The sequence below is a fragment of the Phyllostomus discolor genome, chromosome 9, assembly GCF_004126475.2.
Source record: "Phyllostomus discolor isolate MPI-MPIP mPhyDis1 chromosome 9, mPhyDis1.pri.v3, whole genome shotgun sequence".
Taxonomy (NCBI): domain Eukaryota; kingdom Metazoa; phylum Chordata; class Mammalia; order Chiroptera; family Phyllostomidae; genus Phyllostomus; species Phyllostomus discolor.
In genome coordinates this window covers 13713746-13732364 of record NC_040911.2, presented here as the reverse complement: position 1 = coordinate 13732364, position 18619 = coordinate 13713746, and the positions used below count along the sequence as shown (strand labels likewise).

Sequence of the window (18619 nt, the reverse complement as noted above, 5' to 3'; positions counted from 1 at the left end):
TTTCTATATAGTAATTTAGTACTAATTTACTATTTAGTAATTACTATAAAACAATTGCTATTTAGTAATCACCACAAAATAATTACTATCTAGTAATTACTATAAAATAATTACTATTTAGTAATTACTAGAGAATAATTACTAAGTGGAGACCATACAAATCTATGCATGAAATACAAACCCCATGTCTTGGTGACCTATGGAATTGTAAGACACTCAAAGATGAATTAATAGATCTGAATGTTACAAATATCAGTATCCAAATTTTTCTATCTGTTCTACGAAATTCTTATCTGTTCATAAGAATATATGTTTTGTTAGCCATTATCATTGGATTCTTAAAAGATTTCACATTTTTAATGACAGAACATGCCAACACGTAGTCATTGGCAGATAGCAACATGGAACTGGGAGAAGAAACGAGGTCAGAAGAGACAGAAACTCGGCAGGAAATGCAACTTCTACTAGGGAACATGGTACCAACACTCACGAGACAACCGGAAAACAATGTAGAACACAGGGAGTGCCAAGGGAAATAGTGTGGGACCCATTCAGTGCTGTTAGGTGCTCTGAGCCCCCCTGGCTCCTTCCTCAATTTCACTACAGGTGCTGAGGTGGGGAGAACACCAAACACGTGTTTCAACCTCAGTTATCAAGACCGTCCTTTGCCAGACCGGGTTTGTTCTTCCTCACACGCTCTCTGGAGGGAGAAACAGAGCCCAGAGATCTGTGCTAGACTTTATTTTAAACCATCACACCACACTAACAAGATGACTGGTACCCACATACCATTTTCACATATTCGGTTTCCTCGATAATGTGCGCTGATGAGGACTCATACGGGGAAGAATTATCTTCTGTCTCACCCCTTGAGAGGTCCTCTGAGGTCATCGCTACTGTTGTCATCTTGAATTCTGTCTTTAGGGAAACAGAAATCGGTTACACACACTGACTCTTGATAATGTGGTTGTATGGTGTGTAAACTGTACTGGCACTATAATCAAATACTGTATAGTAGAAAACATTATAAATTATTGACATCTGCATATCAATAAATCCAGGCATTAACTTAATATGAAAACAATACCTGCTAAAACAGTCACTGATTAGAAACTTAAAGATAGCCTGGGAAGGAAATATGTAATTTTTTTCTTTTTATTCCACATTATATTAGACTATAAAACCTTGTGTAGAGACCATGTCTTCTTCTTTATATTCTAGCACATAGTAAGGGCTTAATAAGTATCTGTGGAACTAAAATAATATAATCATAACAAAATGATATGTATACATGCATATATCACTTATATGCATATATATATACACATGTATATCACTTTATATTTAACACAGAGTATTATGAAGTATTTGCTTTTATATACATTTTATTTAACTCTCACTAGCCTATAAAGGCCATTTACTGAACATCATTTGTAATAGTAAAAGATTAAGAAAACTTCAAATGCCCACAAAAGGAGGACTGGCTGAATAAACTACCTACTGCTCTGAACTCTTCTCCAGGGTGTATTACTCAATGAAATGGCATGGTGCAGAAAAGAATATAGAATATCACAATTCCTATAAGAAGGAAGCGATGGATGGAAGGGGACAATCTGTGATTTATAGTTTTGACATTGAACAATACCATTATTTTACCTATTTATAAAATAAAATAAAATGAAAATGAAAAAATCTTTCAAAATAAGAAATGCCTGTATATCAAATTGGTGGCATAGCTACATGCATTATTTGAAGTGACTTTAAAACACACACTAGGGACTATTTGTGCCAGGTGTGCAACGTCCTAAGAACAAAAAGAATAGCAAACCGACCTTAAACTACACCCACTAACAATATTGTTGGTGGAAACATCGGTACTGCTATTTTGAAAAGATTTTACGTGAGTGCAGACATGTGCCCGCACTCACCCACATGAATGCACAATAAAGCCAAGAAGTCACTGCCTGAACACCATTATGAAATAAGATTTTTTGAGTAAGCGGAAAAAATACACAAATTAGCATAAAAATGTTATACAAAAGCCTTATAATCTGAACTGAACTTAAGAGTACAAAATAATGATTTATTTTCCTTTAAAAATGTATATTCTAGATCTAACCACTGAAAAATAGCAATTAACACTCCTAGCGCCCAGGCTATGGCCTCGGTCTACCATTTTCTACTGAAAAGAAACCAGGCCTTTTGAGTGATTCTTATCTGGGGCAAGAAATAGATAAGGTGAGCTGGAGATATCTTGTCATACCAGAAAGCAAAAAAAAGTAATCAAATACTACTTGAATAAAAACACCGAAAATACCAGCCTAAAGAGGAAGGACTATGAGGAACTGAAACATAGCCAAATTTTTAATTCTTAATCTTGTATCTTGCAACTTTACTGCATTTGCTTACTAGTTCCAAAAGTTTGGGTTTTTTTTTTACTTTCTTATACATCTTTATATAACTTTTTTTACATAAGTAAAATTCATAGTATGTTTACAATTCTGTTTTTTTTTAACTTTTTTAAAATTGTTGTTCAGGTACAATTGTCTCCATTTTTTTTTTAATTCCTGAAATTACAAGGACAGGAGAGGAACCAACGTTGACTACCACCACCACCACCACCACCGATCCTCACTGTCCAACTCAGTGGAGGTGGGCCACCATTATATTAACAATTAGCCCCCAGAAGTGGTGGAGGGTCACCAACAAACACTTATCTTGCCTTGACTGTGTGGACCACAATTCCTGCTTATGTATATGAGGGACTGATAGAACTAGCAAACCTACATTTTGCAACCCCTATGAAATAACAGATCTAAGCAACAGTTATCAACCAGCACTAAAAACCAGGTGAGAGGTGGATGAAGGATGCGTTAACCTGAGGGACCCTGCTAGTCAACTCCACATACGTAAAAAAGACACAGCCAGACATTTCGTCCTCTATGTGCAGTACACTGACCAACAGAGAGCATCACCTAGGAAATATGGTATTTTTAAAAAGTGAGCTGGAATCTAGTCAGGCCTCTGTCTTGAACAGCAGTAGTTATCTGAACAAGAGGAACATGTTTAATGAATCTGCAAGGGTCAAGGTTGCAATCAGCCAAATCCATATCATATGAAATATTATAGGGCAAATAACTGCTTCCTCCCACAAATTAATTATATGAAGAAAGATGAGGCGAAGAGAAATTGCTATAAATCAAGATTCCTAAGAGACACATGACCAAATATAAATCTATAAATCTTCTTTGGCTCATGGTTCAAATAAACCAACTATATAAAGACATTTTTGAGAAAACTGGGGAAGTTTTAACATTGGATGGATAATGGAAGATATTAAAGAATCACTGTAATTTTACTAGGCGAGGTCATGAATTTATGACATTCTTTAAATAAAAATCTTTTCTGTTAGTCATATACTCATACATTCTGAAGTATTTGCAGGTGAAATAATATTATATTTAAAATTGCTTTAAAATACTCTAATACAAGCCCTGGCTGGCATAGCTCAGTGGATTGAGCATGGGCTGCGAATTAAAGTGTCGCGGGTTCGATTCCCAGTCAGGGCACACGCCTGGGTTGCAGGCCATGACCTCCAGCAACCGCACATTGATGTTTCTCTCTCTCTTTCCCTTTCTTCCCTCTCTAAAAATAAATAAATAAAATATTTTAAAAAATACTCTAATACAGAGGAAAAATGGGTGGAGTAAAGATGAGAGAAGTTTGGGCAAAATGGTGGGAATTGTTAAAGCTGGGCAGCTGGGCCTCCTTCCACTCCTCAACCTATTCTGTTTCCGTGGGACATTTCCATAATAAATAGTAAAGAACTAAAAAATAAAATAGCATAAAAAGTCCTGTGAGGGAGGATTATTAATCTCGTTTTACTGATAAAGACACCAAGACCCCCGAAGGCAATGTTAACTTACCGAAGATCACAGCAAACTTAACAGGGTTGAAACTCAAACCTTTATCTTTTAGCCACCAAGTTCAGGGGTGTTTCCATCACAACAAAGCTGGCTTCCCTAATGAGAAAAAAAAACAAACAAAAATATTTAAAATTTAGCCATAGTGTATACTGTTAAAACACACAAAGAATTTTCATATTTACTAGCATTTTACAACTAGATGGTTTCTGGGGCTAACTCAGAGTTTTGCATTGATCCTTTAATCTGCAATGAAATTGACAGAGCATGCCAAGAATTTTCCATTTTATTCTAAATCCTCTTCTTAGACAGCCATGAGGGCTTCTGTTTGTTTGGGCTGGAGTTGATTTGGCAGCCACACCTCTGCTGGGCAGAACGTGAGTGGAGGTACCTCTGTTCCTGGGTCCTCTTAAGTGTCTTCTGGGGTGAGGTTCTTGGTCCAAAACAACATTTAAACGCCCAAAGGACAAAATAAGCTAACAAACAAAATAGAAACAGACTCACAGATACAGAGAACAGACTGACAGCTGTCAGAGAGGAGGGGTTAGGCATTGGGTGATAAGAGTGGAGGGACTAAGCAAAAAAAAAGGGAAGAAAATGGAAAAGAAAACCGCATAGACACAGACAATGGTATGGTGATGACCAGAGGGAAAGGGGGATAAATGGTGACGGAAGGAGACTTGGGGTGGTGAACACACAATACAATATACAGATGATGAATTATAGAACTGCATGCCTGAAACCTATAGACTTTTATTAGCCAGTGTGCCCTCAATAATGCTAATAAAAATTTAAAAAAAGAAAACAGAAATACCCATGGAGACGATCAGCAAGGTGTTTGGAACCAGTGGTGGAGCGGTCAGTACACCCCGGCTCAGGAGCCCGAGCTGGCTTCCTGTCTTTTCTTAGGCAGCCTATGATATAAGAATGACTCTTAACCCTGGCTGGCGTAGCTCAGTGGATTGAGCGCGGGCTGTGAACCAAAGTGTCGTAGGTTCGATTCCCAGTCAGGGTACATGCCTGGGTTGCAGGCCATGACCCCCAGCAACCACACATTGATGTTTCTCTCTCTCTCTCTCTATCTCCCTCCCTTCCCTCTCTAAAAATAAATAAATAAAATCTTAAAAAAAAGAATGGCTCTTAAATGTCAACCATTCAGAAAAAAATCAAAAGAAGAATAACATTGTACAAGTGAAAATTATATGAAGTTCCAATTCAGTGTCCACAAATAAAGTTTTACTTTCACCCTGGCCATTCATTTGCATACTGTCCATGGTGCTTTAACGCTACCAAGGGCAGAGTTGAGTAGCTGCTTCCCAGAAAACCTATAACAAGCGATGTTCCATCTATTTACCATCATCTGGTCCTTCACAAAAAACTCTGAGGTCAGGGTGTGGCAAGGGGTGGGGCAAAGCCAGTGGGGAAACAGAGGCAAGCAGAACATCAGTTTGGTCTGAGTTGCTTTTTGTTCTCCAGTTCAATCCCCCTTGACCTACAGTCCCATTGGATGGATTTCCTTCCTTTGTTGCTTTTCACTATGTTCTATAACGTGTATACAACAAATGCAAGGAGGCATTTCATCATAGCAAGCAATGCTCTCAAGAACAGGTCCCACTGATTTCTCTCAGTCTTTCATAACTTAAAAAATCACAACAGGCCTCATGTTATATAACCAAAAATATATTTTCTTTCGTGTCCTTTATTCTTCATATCCAGGAATACAGCTCCTTATTCACTGCTATTTCCACTCACCATTGGGCCATTTGGAACAAGTTCCATAAAATCCGGGCCTCAACTTACATATCTGTAGCATAGGGGCGAGAACACCTACAGTTGTAAACATGAGGGGCTTTTCATCCCTGTTTGTAGAAGGCACTCAGCGGACAGTAACTTGATATTACTCCTATTATTTTATATTATTGATGACTACAGAAGATAAGCAGCCCAAAACAGAGGGGGTTCATGCCTAGCTGGTTGCAAAGTTTATAACCCCCCCCCCCATTTATATAAAGTCAAATTTCCTGTCTCTCTTTGGCTCAGAAAACTTGTGCAACCACAGTCCTCGATTTATACAAAGAAACCCAAGGGGAACTTAAGCCCACAAAGTCCAAGTTGCCATATGGCATTACCATCCTGGGGAAAATCCATCTTAGCATTTCATTTCTGCCAGAAGTAGATTAGGCAGATAAAACTTTCAAAATAAAACTCAATCAGTTAATTAAAGTGAGAAACGAATTTTATTTGTTTTATGCTAGAGTGGATTGAAGACAGCTTACAAGTGGCCTCGCTCCAAGAGGTGTTATTTCCTAGACCAGGGCTTTTCAAACAGGGCTCCGGGCGGGGAGGGGGTGGGGGCTGAGCCCACAGAGCTTTGCTGGCTCCTCTTGAACCAGAGCTGCTCAGCTTTGTTCAGCCGCACAGTGAATTTTTCCAGGAGACTCTCTGTGGAGAAAGAACTTTCTACAAAGGACAGGTCTGGAGCCGGACTATCTAGTTTCGTGGCCGGACCCTGCCACTCAGTAGATGTGTGACACTGAGCCAGGCCCTTCCTCTCTCTGGGCCTCTGTTTCCTTATCGGTAATTTTCAGATAATATCAATAACATTAGCAACGAATAACGTAAACAATAAACTGCGTGGAATTGTTTGAGGTAACATTTGTCAAGCACTTACAAGGGTGCCTAACACATAATAAATGATTTGTACGTGTTTGTCAATCCAGTCAATAGATGATGAAACCGGAGAAGCGCCAGGTAGTATTTCTGAATAGTGTGCAGTTCAAGCTGGGCCATAAGAGAAAATCTGTCTGGGGGAATTTAGACTAGCAAATCCATGGTACTGGTTCTTTCTTGAGAAGAGAGAAACCATCCATCAACATCCCCAACTGATTATGCTATCATCTAACACTTTACAATTTACAAAGCAATGCACACACATTATTGTGGACTGTGATAAAGCAACACATCACTGGTCACCCAGAATAATGTAACTAAGCCTACTCATCTGTTTAATGATAGAAGAATGGCTTACCCGTTCCACCATAAACCCGTACAGGGCACTGTTACGGGTTGAATTATGTTCTCTCTCCAATCATGCGTTGAAGTCCTAACCCTCAGTACCTCAGGGTGTGGCCTCATGTGAAAGTAGGGTCACTACAGAGGTAATTAGTTAAGATGAGGTCATCCTGCAGTAGGGTGGACCTCTCATCCCGTATGACAGGTGTCTTCATAACAAGGGGCAGTGTGGACACAGACATGCACCTGGGGAGGACACCTGGTGAGGCGGAAGGCAACGATCAAGGTGATGCTTCTCCAAGCCCCAGGACACCAGTGAGCGCCAGAGAACCATCAGAGGCTGGGCCGTGGGAAGCCCAGAACAGATGTGCTCCCTCACAGCCCTCCGAAGGAACCAACCCTGCCAACGCTTGTCTCGGACTTCCAGCCTCCAAAACCGGGAGACGAGCAATGACTCTGTAAAGGCCACCCTGTGGCCTTTGTCATAGCAGCCCTAGGACACTAACGCAGGCACTGTTTATATCCTAGAGATTCTAACCAAAGTGTTTCTTTCCTTCATTTAACCCTTAATTCAGTGGTTCATGTAGTAAACGTTCACGGAATACGGCTGTGTTAAGGGCTGTGGCTGTGGAGGTGAGCCAGCGACCCTGCCGTCCTGTACAGGGACTTCGAGGACAGGCTGGGAGACAGACATCAAACAAAACAAAAACACAGGGCACCGGGAGCATAATGAGAGGTGATGACAAGTGTCACCGGGGAAAGCAGAGCAGGGGAGCAGAACAAAAGGAGGCCCTAAACAAGGGAGACCATCTGAAGAGGTGGCATTTAAACAAAAGACGTGAATAAAGAGAGGCAAAGCCCTGTGGCCACGTGGGAGAAGAGGGTTGCAGGAGAAGAGGGAAGGAGCAAGAACGGAGGCTGGAGTTTGCTTAAAGTAGTGTTCTAAGAACCAGGAACACAGTGTAGCCTACCATTTTTTCTTTTTCTTTTAATGTAGCAGGGATTTTTTTTTTTGAAAAGCCTGAAATGTAAGACTTCCAATTTGCCTGAGGAGCTGTCTCCACAGCCACTTCAAACAGCTCTCACCCTGGCTGGTAAAGGAGGCCTTCGGGATGGAGGGAAGGCCGGGCTCAGTAAGTCAAGGCAAGAGCAACAGACCCCAGGCCAGCCCAGGGAAGGGGCCACGAAGTCCCGCTGACGGTGCAGTAGCCTTCTCAGCTCACTTCCGTGGGTGCTGACTGAGAAGCACCTTAGTGGGTGCTCCACACGTTTTCACTGTTCAGCACCTGAGTCTCCTCCCCAGATACATGGAATCACCATCTGTAGGAGTCTCTGCGGGAAAGGCCCCTTACCTGTCCTCCCTCCCTCCCTGGGAGCCCAAGTGCAACCCCTAGAGCCAGCCAACTGGGTACTCTCGCCTGGAAAGGCCAGTAAGGGATCAGCGGTTGGGCTTGTGGAAGCTGGAGGCAGTGAAAGTCCCGTGATTATTCTGGGGACGGGGGAGGCTGGCCCAGGGTGGTACTTTGTGTCCAGTGGCAGGAGCACCTGCTCTTGCTACATACAGCCTGATCTTTGCTGAGGGACCAGCACACCGGACTCGCCCATTTCCAAACCGAGTTTTCCCACCAAGTCGGGATGCTGCTCCATATCCTTCCAGCAAATTCCTTTTCTGGTTACGTTAGCCGGAGTCAGTTACTCAGCTTTGCAACCGAGAGCCCTGGTCGATTTGCACACCATTCCTGAGTTTTCAGTTTCTCAGTTCTGAGCAAATAATATTGAATATTTGTTTCATCGTTCCTGATCACTATCATATAGAGCTTAGACATCAGAAACTGAAAAGGTTTACCTCGAAAGTGCTACAGGGACAATTAGGTCATAAAGGGGTCAAAGCTAACATATCTCCAAACCCGTGAAAGGACTGTCTGCTGAACAGTAGAGAACATACCTGTTCTGTGTCCACATTCCACAGCACAATGGTGACATCCAGTGTCAGCTAGCTAAATCTCAGGTGACCGTGCGCTTTACCTGAAAAGGGATACAGAGTATGTCAGCAGACATGCATGCTAAGGCTGAGCCCAAGTCATAACAGTTTTCAGGTAGTAATCTAAATCTTTAAAGTGGAATTCATTTTGTTCATTTGCAAATGCTACTCATTTGTATACACACACATATCTATACCATAGCTATGGAAAGTTCTTAGTATATAAAAGTGATTTAGTTTGAGGAAAAAGTATTAAAATACCGGTACAAACAAAATATACAAATAACAGACTTCTCACAAAGCACTGTGTCATTTACAAAGAAATCACTCTCCATATACTTTCAAAATCAATCATTGTAACACACTGTCTATAGTTATTATCTATATGTCTCCATCTTTATCGCTATGCATGTATGTGTAATGCAACCAAGTCACAGACCAGTGGTACAAATTGTTTAAGGTCATAAATGGACTTCATCACTTCGACCCAGATGGATTGATCCGAAATCCAGGGATCTTTGTAATAAAATGATCTATCTTCATAGCTCATGGATATAATTTGAAATTTTGGAAAACAGCTGAAGGTTCCACCCAGTGCTAAACTGTGAAGGCTGCAGGTGGGGGGAGGGAATCACATAGACCCCTTCCCATTTGGGAAGGTGGGGAAGAGGGCACAGGGTCTGTTGCGTGCCTGCCACATGTAGGCCAGTGTGTGCTCCGTTGAGTAATCCTCACGAACACCCTGAGAGGTTGGTGTTTAGTAACACTAAAACCCACTTTACAGATGAGGAAATGAGGCTCAACACATATGCAAAGGCAGCTAGTCCATAACGGCCATGAACCCCAACCTGTGAGTCTGTTCGTTCTTCCCCACTCACCACCCCTGTCCTGCTGCATTCGGATCGGATATCTAGGCCTGGCTTCTTGGGCTCAAGCTAGTTTGGTCATCAGAGTTTTCCAAAGCAAGTCATGTACCTCCTGATGCGAGCTCCTGGGCGTGTCCTTCAGGGACCTGAGCGGACATTGCTGCCCCAGTAGATGTGCTTCATGAACAGGAGTAGTGTGGATTCATGGCTTAAAAACGGGGGCTCTGGACGCTGTTGGAGCTGCCCACAGGACTCTATTCTCCTTCCCCACCAGTGGGGGGGCTTCGGGAAAGTCTGTAAACTCCCTAGGCCTCAGCCTCCTCAACTGAAAAACTCAGATGACGATGGCAGCTTCCCCATAGAGTTGCATGAGGGCTAATGGGGATGACATAAAAAATGCTCACTGGAGGATCTGACCCATAGCACACATTTAAAGAATATTAGAGACTTAAATTCACAACTTGTTGTGTACATGTGCTTATAGGACACCATTTGAAAGTGTCAATGGTAAGCTCAGTTGTCCCCACATGACTCCTGTCCCCCCACCAATCAGTCCATTATGCCTCCTGCCTTGACCTGGTCCATTGACAATCAACTCAAAAGTCACTGAGACTTGTCAGTGAAAAAAACACAAAGAGAAGCAGATGTCAGTGCCATATATCTCAGTCATTTGTAACATTTATAAGGAAGGTGCCCTTTGGTAAATTTCTTTTGTGGCTTTATAAAATATTTTTAAAGAAGCTCAGGAACTTATACACTAGCTGTAACTTCCTAAACTCACCCTGGAATAGTTTAGCTTTACCATTAATTTACTTAGGTTTACAAATTATACAGCAAGGGGGGCAAACAGACAATCCCAAGTGCAGGTGAGGCTGTGGAGTTGGAGTTCATGTCTGTCGCTGGTGGGACTGAAAAATAGGCCACCCACGTAGGGCACCACTTGGGTGGTGTCCTATAAAGTTAAGCACACACTGTACCACTCAGCAATCCCACTTCCAGGTGTCTACCCAAGTGAAAGGAATGTTTGTTCCATAAAACACAAATGTTCATGATTGCCAAACACAAGAAAAAATTCAAATATTCTTCAACAGGTGAATCCTACTCATCAATATGAAAGAATGAACTACTGATACACACAACAATATGGATGAATCTCAGATGCATCAGGCTGACTGAAGATAGCCAAACCCAAAAGGCCACTCTCTAGTTCCGCTCACATAACATTCTAGGCAATTCTGTGGGGACAGAAAACAGAGCAGTGGTGACCTGGGGACTGGCAGTTGTGGGGGGAGCTGACTACAAAGGGGACCCAGGGGAATTTATTTTGGGTGGGAAGGGTGATATAACTGTTCTAGAACTTGATGGCGAAGGTGGTTCATGACTGTAACCACTTATCAAAACCTACAGAACTCTACACTAAAAAGGGTGAATTGATATACTTTTGTTTTATAAATAATAATCCAGGAGTACCATAGAAAAAGCAAAATACAATCGAGACTTCAGAATCAAAGAACCTTCACTCACGTTATCAGAACTAACAAGAAGTCACAATTAGCTGGATTTGTTTTTTCTCTGTTCAAAATATTGACTCCCCCCCCACCAAAAAAAAACCAAACAAGTAAATATGGCAAAAAAAAGTGTTGGAATCAGGATTGTTAAAATGCAGGTAACTGAGCCGCTGATAGGTAGGCAGGGTTATTGCTGCTACTAGAACAGCCAATGAAGCCTCATATTCAACATGGGGATAGAAATAAAGGAGCTCTAAACATCTTAAGAAAGTTCAATCCAATTATTAGTTACTAAGGTGGAAAAGTAGGAGGAAATACCTAAAAAGTGCATAAGAATATTTGCAACAAGAGTTAAATATAATTCATGAACTAGAACTTGTCTCATCAACCCATCGCTCCGCTACTCATGCTCTAGATGCACAGAGCATGCTGCCATTCCCCACTGTTGCCCTTTCCCGTGCAGACCGCTGATCAGGTCAATGGCTACGGAGTCCGCTCAGGGTGGCCACCGCCTGCAACAGCCTGGACCCTGGACCCTGTGCTTGGCGGCCTCCACCTACCCTCTGGCTCCAGGAAGACGACACACTTATCTGAGGGCAGCATCTCACCCAAACCCAAGCAATACTAGAACAATACAAGGGTGGGAAGTAGCTTCTGGTTCTGAGTCAAACCAAATTTCTTTTATTGGATCGATCAGGTGAACAAATTTTACGGTAAGTGAGCTCATCAAAACAATGAGAAGACGCTTACAACTCCACGCGGATAGAGCCTTCCCCCAAGGGGGCGTGTCCACACCCACGCCAGAGTCTGTGAAGGTGGAAAGGATGAAGATGGATTCCTGTAACTGGCATATGGCCCTGAGGAGACGGTCAGAATGCAACTGTCAGTGTATGACTGACTACATAAATGCACCTGTCCTAGAAATATTCAAACCTTTACCGAGTTAGAAAAAAGAAGTTACCAGCGGAGACTGATCAATGCATCCAAACGCAGATAATTAAAAGAGGAACGTTCCCGCCCAGTAGTTCCAGCAAGTTGTCCTGATATTTCAAACAGAAAACTCAGTTCCCAAGAAGCAGAGTCAGTCTTGGAAAAACTGTACTATTTAACCTAGACTCTCTTGTTTTCGAATTTTAGAAGTTTAAAGATAAAATCCTTTGCACACTAAGTTGTCAATTAAATAGACCTCCAAGTTCAGTTAATGCAACCCCTCCCTGTAGGAACTTGCCATTTCAGCCCTAACTTACAGGCATTCAGAGACATATTGTCTTTTCTTTAGTGTCACAGAATCTGCCAACTTTTTTTATAGAAGGTTTCTCCTCAACTCGAGAAATCTCCTTAAGGAGATCTTTAAGCATAAGCTGTCAAGTGTCGCCTCCTAAAAATGACTTTGCCACTTAGTAGTTGGCACGAAGCAGGGTGGATGGGGGTGCATAAGAAAACAGCGCTGACTGAACTGCAGCGTTCAAGGGTCCTGATGGCTGGGAGGGGCACACCGAAAGTCAGCGCTTTCGCGGTGTTAGAGAATTTGTATCTATTCTATGGACTGCACACAGAAAAACAGCACCGCCTCATAGGAACCTGGCTAACTTATAATGTTGGCCTAGCTCCTAAAAATGTCACAGAGAAAAAAAAGTGTGGCATTTCTTCCGTTTTGGATTTTCTCTGATCTAAAAGCTCAAACCAGTGCCTGATTCTGTAAATAAATGAATAGTTACATCAGTTTCAGTCTCCAGGACAGTCACAGAAATAACAGAGGGATAAAACTAAAAAGCATATAAATCCAGAGACATCCCCTCCTAATTTTTGGCTACAGGGTACAGATTGATTTATGCTTTATAGTAACTGTGCCACTACAATATGTTACTAAGAAGAGCTCATATTTTGAAAAGTAATTCAGTTATCACTGTTAGGTCTAATCATCATCAAAATTCCCTTACTCTAAATGTATACATTTGGGATGAAAATGTAGCAAAGGGGATAAATCTTCCTGACAAATATTAATGTGAAGAGTTAAACACCTTCCAAGTCCAACCTAAAAGACTAAGTGACGGATGCTTCGTTCTGTCAGCACAACTAGTCACGATTTTCATGGGAATATCACAGAAAGATCACAGTTGTGACCCACTCAGAAAAGATCAGTAATTCATACCAGAAATGCATTTTTCGTAAACATAAGTCAGAGGCCGGCTATTATCAGTTATTTTCTAATTACGTTACCACGGAAGGCGGACCAGTGCATCTGTCTTACCCCCTCAGTGTAATCACAGAGACGTCCACCAGCCGGGGAACAGAACATGTTGCCGCCATAGAGTGGAATGACTATCACTCGGCAACCAAAAGGGACCAACCGCTGAGACACGCTGCAACCTGCATGAACCTCAAAACGTCATTGTAGGTGAAAGAAGCCAGATGCTAACAACCATATATTGTATGATTCCATTTGTTTTATTTTATTTTATTTTATTTTATTTTATTTTATTTTATTTATTTTTAGGGAGAGAGGGAGGGAGAAAGAGAAAGATCAACGTGCAGTTGCCTCTCACACGCCCCCTACTGGGCACCTGGCCTGCAACCCAGGCATGTGCCCCAGACTGAGAGTCAAACAGGTGACCCTCTGGTTGGCAGGCCGGCACTCAGTCCGCTGAGCCACACCAGCCAGGGCTACATGATTCCATTGGTATAAAATGTCTGGAAAAGTCAACTCTAAAGAGACAGACAGTAGAGTATAGTGGCTGCCTGGGGCTGAGGGGGAGTGACTGCAGACAGACAGGTGACATGTTTCTGAGATATTACAAATGCTTTAAAATTGGATTGTGGTGATGGTGGTATAATTCTGTAAACTTACTAAAAGTCATTGAATTATACATTTCAATGTATCCTACAGTATGTAAATTATACCTCCAGTAAAGTTATTTATTAAAAACAGCAAAAAAAAGGCAAGAATGCCTTAAATACAGTTACTCTTTCTCTCTAGGATAAATTAATTGCAGTCATTTTTTTCAATGTACAAGAACAAAATAACTTATCAAACAGAATTTTCTCAATTTGAAGTTTTTCATTCATTTGCTTTTTTCCTCTAAATTATTGGCATCTACTACTAAAAGTTTAGCTTTTATTTAATTTGCATGAAGTTGATATTTAGCTATTTTAAATTTAATATCTCAATATCCTATAATATTAAGCCCAGAACACATGATTCCTAAGTTCTTCCCCAATCTAAGTGAGCAAGAAAAATACTGACCAGAATAACATACAAGTTTGTTTACAAATTTCATTGTAGATTTGGCTGTTTAAATCAGTGTAAGAGAATACGTGGTTTCAAACTAATGTGGTTTAAGTCACTGCCAAACTGACAATCCCTGATGTGTGTTCTAATCTGCGGTCTCGCGTGTTCTGGATTCCAATGTCCTGTAAATCCCGTGAGGACAGGAATGGGCCTTATTCACACAGGGCTGGGTCCCCCCGTGTCTCCAACACAGAACGCAGTGCTCCGTGCAAAGGACATTCCATGAACATGCATTCGATGAATGCCCGAACAGGCCGAAACCCCAGGTGCCCCGAAAATTTCTAGCACTGAGTGGAAACACACACAGGCTCTTGTTTTCCAAATGCAGGTAGATGTTCTGTGTTTAAGTGAAACGCACTGGTAAATTCACTTAAATATATTATTAAACTGGCAGTAACATTTTGCCATCATAAACTTTCTCAGTCCACACATGACCATATAAGTTTGAGGTGAATATCTCAGTTCAAAATATTTGAAACTAATCCCAAAGACCTTCAGTCCTTACCCCAGACAAACATACAACTCATCTTTTTTCAGTTGTGGCCAAGCTTAGCTTATATTTTTCATCTTTGGCCAGAATTTGGATTAGGACTCAAGCCCACTCGCTGTCCAGCACATGGTAAATTACTAAGCTAATCAATAACATGGTTTTATAAATTCACAGAATCATCGAGGTGAATATCACAACTGAAATAGTGTCTATTGTGTCTATTGATGTCAAAAGCCTCTTTGTAGTTGGAGCAGGTGTAAGTCATTTAGGAAATCACAAAGACAGGCTCCCTCTTGGGAAGTTTGCCTGGGTCACAGGAAGTGTGAACTGTTTTCATTCTTTCTGTAAGTCCAGGAGCCCAGGGAAGGAAGGGCATTGCCTGCCTTAGGCACAGATTCCTCTGGGTCAATGACCTTTCCTCTCTGCCAGTTGCGGGGAAGAGGAGGGAGCAGCCTAGCAACAGGAAACAACAGCACCCATTGTGTCTGTCCCTGGGTACCTGAGACTTCAGCTCATATCAGATTTCTGGAGAACCAGGCTTCTGCAGAATTGAATATTTAATAGCATGAGGTAAAATCAAAAGGACTGATTCTCTACTCCCTACAGCAAATGCAGAATACAGGCATCCGCCTCTGTATTTATTTAGCTGCTTCATCTAGGCCATACACACCAAGAAAGTAAAGGAGGTTCGGATTCATGAAATAAAACAAGGCTAGAGTGATGGTGAAGAGACACGGCTTCAGTTATGTTTGGGGCTAATTGCTTCTTCTGGCCTGCATATATGCACAGGGGTGGGCAAAAGTAGGTTTGCAGTTGTTCGTTCGTAAGGAAAACAGACAGGCAGGTTATGATGACTACAATAGGCTTTGTTCAAAAGACATCACGACGGCAAAGTAAACCTCCTTTTGCCCACCCCTGTATAATTGTTTTCCTTACGAAGAAGGTTGAAAACCACAGCTACCTCATCATCTTATCTAAAATCAGCCCCAGCACGGTCCTGCACTGCCCTTCAGTGAGGCCACACTGCCCTTTGCACAACTTCCAGCTCTAACATCCCACGACGGCAGAACACCGAGGCCCAACGGGCTGTTCTCCGCTACACCTGCGGCTACAGAAGCCAGCACGGAGGAACGAAGGGTGAGACAACCGCCTTCGTCCATTCATTCGCCTGGGCCCTTAAACAATGCGGGCGCAGTGACTGCCGGGGCCGAGAGGAGGGGATTCACAGGTGACAGCAAGTTTTCTGCCCTGAGTTTAGCAAGTAGAAATCGTGGGGGCCTCCGGCAAAGGGATGCATGGCAGTAGCCTAAATAACCAGGTATGCACCGGGCGAAGGAGGAGTGATCCTTTCTCACGGAGTGCGCAGGAGGGGGGCCGGGGACGACTTTCTCTCCCCCGGGGAGCGGAAGCCCAGGAATCCGAGCACAGAACGGAGCTTCACCGGGAAGGATAATCTCCTCACCTGTTTACAGGGAAATGTCCCTGGTGAACCGAGCTGCGCAGGAGGAACGGCTCCAAGGGCACCTGGCCGCCGGCTCACCTGAGGGGGTGAACTGGCGCAGCCCGCGGGGTCGCAGATCGTCCACCTTGGAGGACGCTCAGGGCGCGCGAAGTCCCGGCGCTGCTACTCCCCCGGGCTCTCCCGCTGGATGGGCCTGCAGGCGCTGGTAGCTCTGCGATCGCGGACGGATCGGGCTCCGCCCCACGGGGCGCGCGGGGGCAAAGTCCGGCGTCCGGGTGACTCCGGGGAGGAGCTTGGGCTCTCGCCGCACCCAGGCGCACGTTGCCTGCCCCACGCACCTCGGGGTGCGCTCTGTGCACCCCAACACTCAAGTCCCAAGCACTGCATGCCTCTCAGTAGAAATACAAGGGAAATCAGGTTCATAAACTAGTGTTTCTGTTGTTTATAATTAAACTTTTTATTTTGGAATAATTTTAGATTGAGGAAAAAGATGCAGAGATAGTAAAGAGTTGCCTAAACCCTTCGGCCGGTGTCCCTAGCATTCCTGCCTTCCATTATCAGGGTATTTTTGCCAAAGCTAAGAACTTAACATTGTCTGTAGCTATTAACTAAACTCATCTCTTCGCATATTTCACTAGTTTTCCCCTAACATCCCATCCAGGATTCCGCTCGGCATGTAGTGTCTTTCTGGTTAAGTTCCTCTGGTCTGTGGCAGCTTCTCAGCCCTCTCCGGTTTTTGTTTGTTTGTTTGTCCGTTTGACAGTTTTGAAGAATTCTGAGCTATTTTGTGGATTTCTGTCTTTGGTGTTGTCTGATGTTTTCCTCGTGACTAGGCTGTGGTTATGGGTCTGGGGAAGGGAGGTCAGGTGCAGTTGGCCTCACAGCATCTATCAGGGGGCGCGTCATAACAACATGGTCTGGTACAGGTGATGCTACCCTTAGTCACCTGGTTAAAGTACAGCCTGCTAGGATTCTCCAAGGTGGAGTCACTGCTTTTCTCTTCCATACTCTCCCTCTGTAGGAAAGTCACTAAGTTCAGCCCGCACTCCAGAGAGGAGGGTGGGGGAATAAAACTCCTGGAGGGGTGGGGTCGGGTATCTGCATGTAGTGTTTGGAATTACTCTGCAAGGAAGGTCTGTTCCGTCGGTCCCCCTTATTTATCTCTTCAATCCTTTATTTATATCAGTATGGGCTCATGCATATTTACTTTATACTTTGAGCTAGAGTACAATACTACATCATTTTGTTGCTCAAATGGTTCCAGCTTTGACCATTGGAAACTCTTCTGGGCTGGCTCCTGTGTGCCTTTGAGAATTCGTCCCCTTTTAGGGCTGAGGAAAACAACTTCCCGAACTGTTTGCTCCGCCCAGCCCACACTGAACAGAGTTGGGAAACCGCAGCCCACACCCCCCATTATCCCAGCGCTTTTCAGAATCCTCCTGGGAGTCCTGTGATTACTGAGCCCCATGCTGGTAAGAGGAAAAGAAATGGCGTGGGTGTGTGATGAAGCTGAGGATCCGGGCCCAACTGGAGAAGGAAAAGTTGCTGTTTCTTAGGCACGTGGTGGTTCCATTAAAACACCAGATAAATGTGTGTTTACACACAAACCGTGTTCCAGAGTTAGCCCTGGCTGTTTAGGATGACGGTAAACACCGGAGAAATCCAGCCCTGGAGGGTCCTTTGTTAACAGCGCTTTGGTTTGCTCGTGTTTGCATTTGCGAGTCGGCCCCATAAACACAACACTTCCTCCCTCAGAGCTGGGATGTGGCTCAGCCCGCTCGCTGAGCCCCTGTCCCCTCCCTGCCTGGCCTTCACTTCTCCTGCAGAGGAACGTGCACCCCGTTGATTCAGGCGAACACAGGGTGGACGGCCCATGAGTACACCAGCCCCACAGGGCTAAGTGATTTTCAGGATTTCAAGGATTTTTTGATAAAGTTACTAAAAGTAGCAATAGTTAAGTGAAAAATTTTGTGCTAAACCCCATCCTATCCCAGAAGAAATTGACAAGGACAGAGGTGAACATGAGATTTTTGTGCACTTTTGTAGGTGGGGATATGGAAAACTACCTGAAAGTAGTAAATCTCATCA

The 18619-nt window shown here is 43.2% G+C and overlaps 1 protein-coding gene across 3 annotated transcripts in view; it reads right to left on the bottom strand.

Annotated features, from left to right (window-relative positions):
* Positions 1 to 16787, bottom strand: part of CCDC68 (coiled-coil domain containing 68) — a 43652-nt gene extending 26865 nt beyond the window's left edge. Inside the window, exons 1-4 of one of the 3 annotated variants that reach the window (XM_028524681.2) lie at positions 16656 to 16787; positions 8881 to 8960; positions 3927 to 4022; positions 790 to 918 (exon numbers count right to left, since the gene is read on the bottom strand). In XM_028524681.2, the coding sequence (XP_028380482.1) occupies positions 790 to 906 (117 nt within the window). In that variant the 5' untranslated portion in view covers positions 907 to 918; positions 3927 to 4022; positions 8881 to 8960; positions 16656 to 16787. Of the gene's footprint in view, positions 1 to 789; positions 919 to 3926; positions 4023 to 8880; positions 8961 to 16531 lie in introns of all 3 variants that reach the window. The other 2 variants (XM_036010191.1, XM_036010192.1) reach the window with 2 other exon arrangements.
* Positions 16788 to 18619: the final 1832 nt, after the last annotated feature.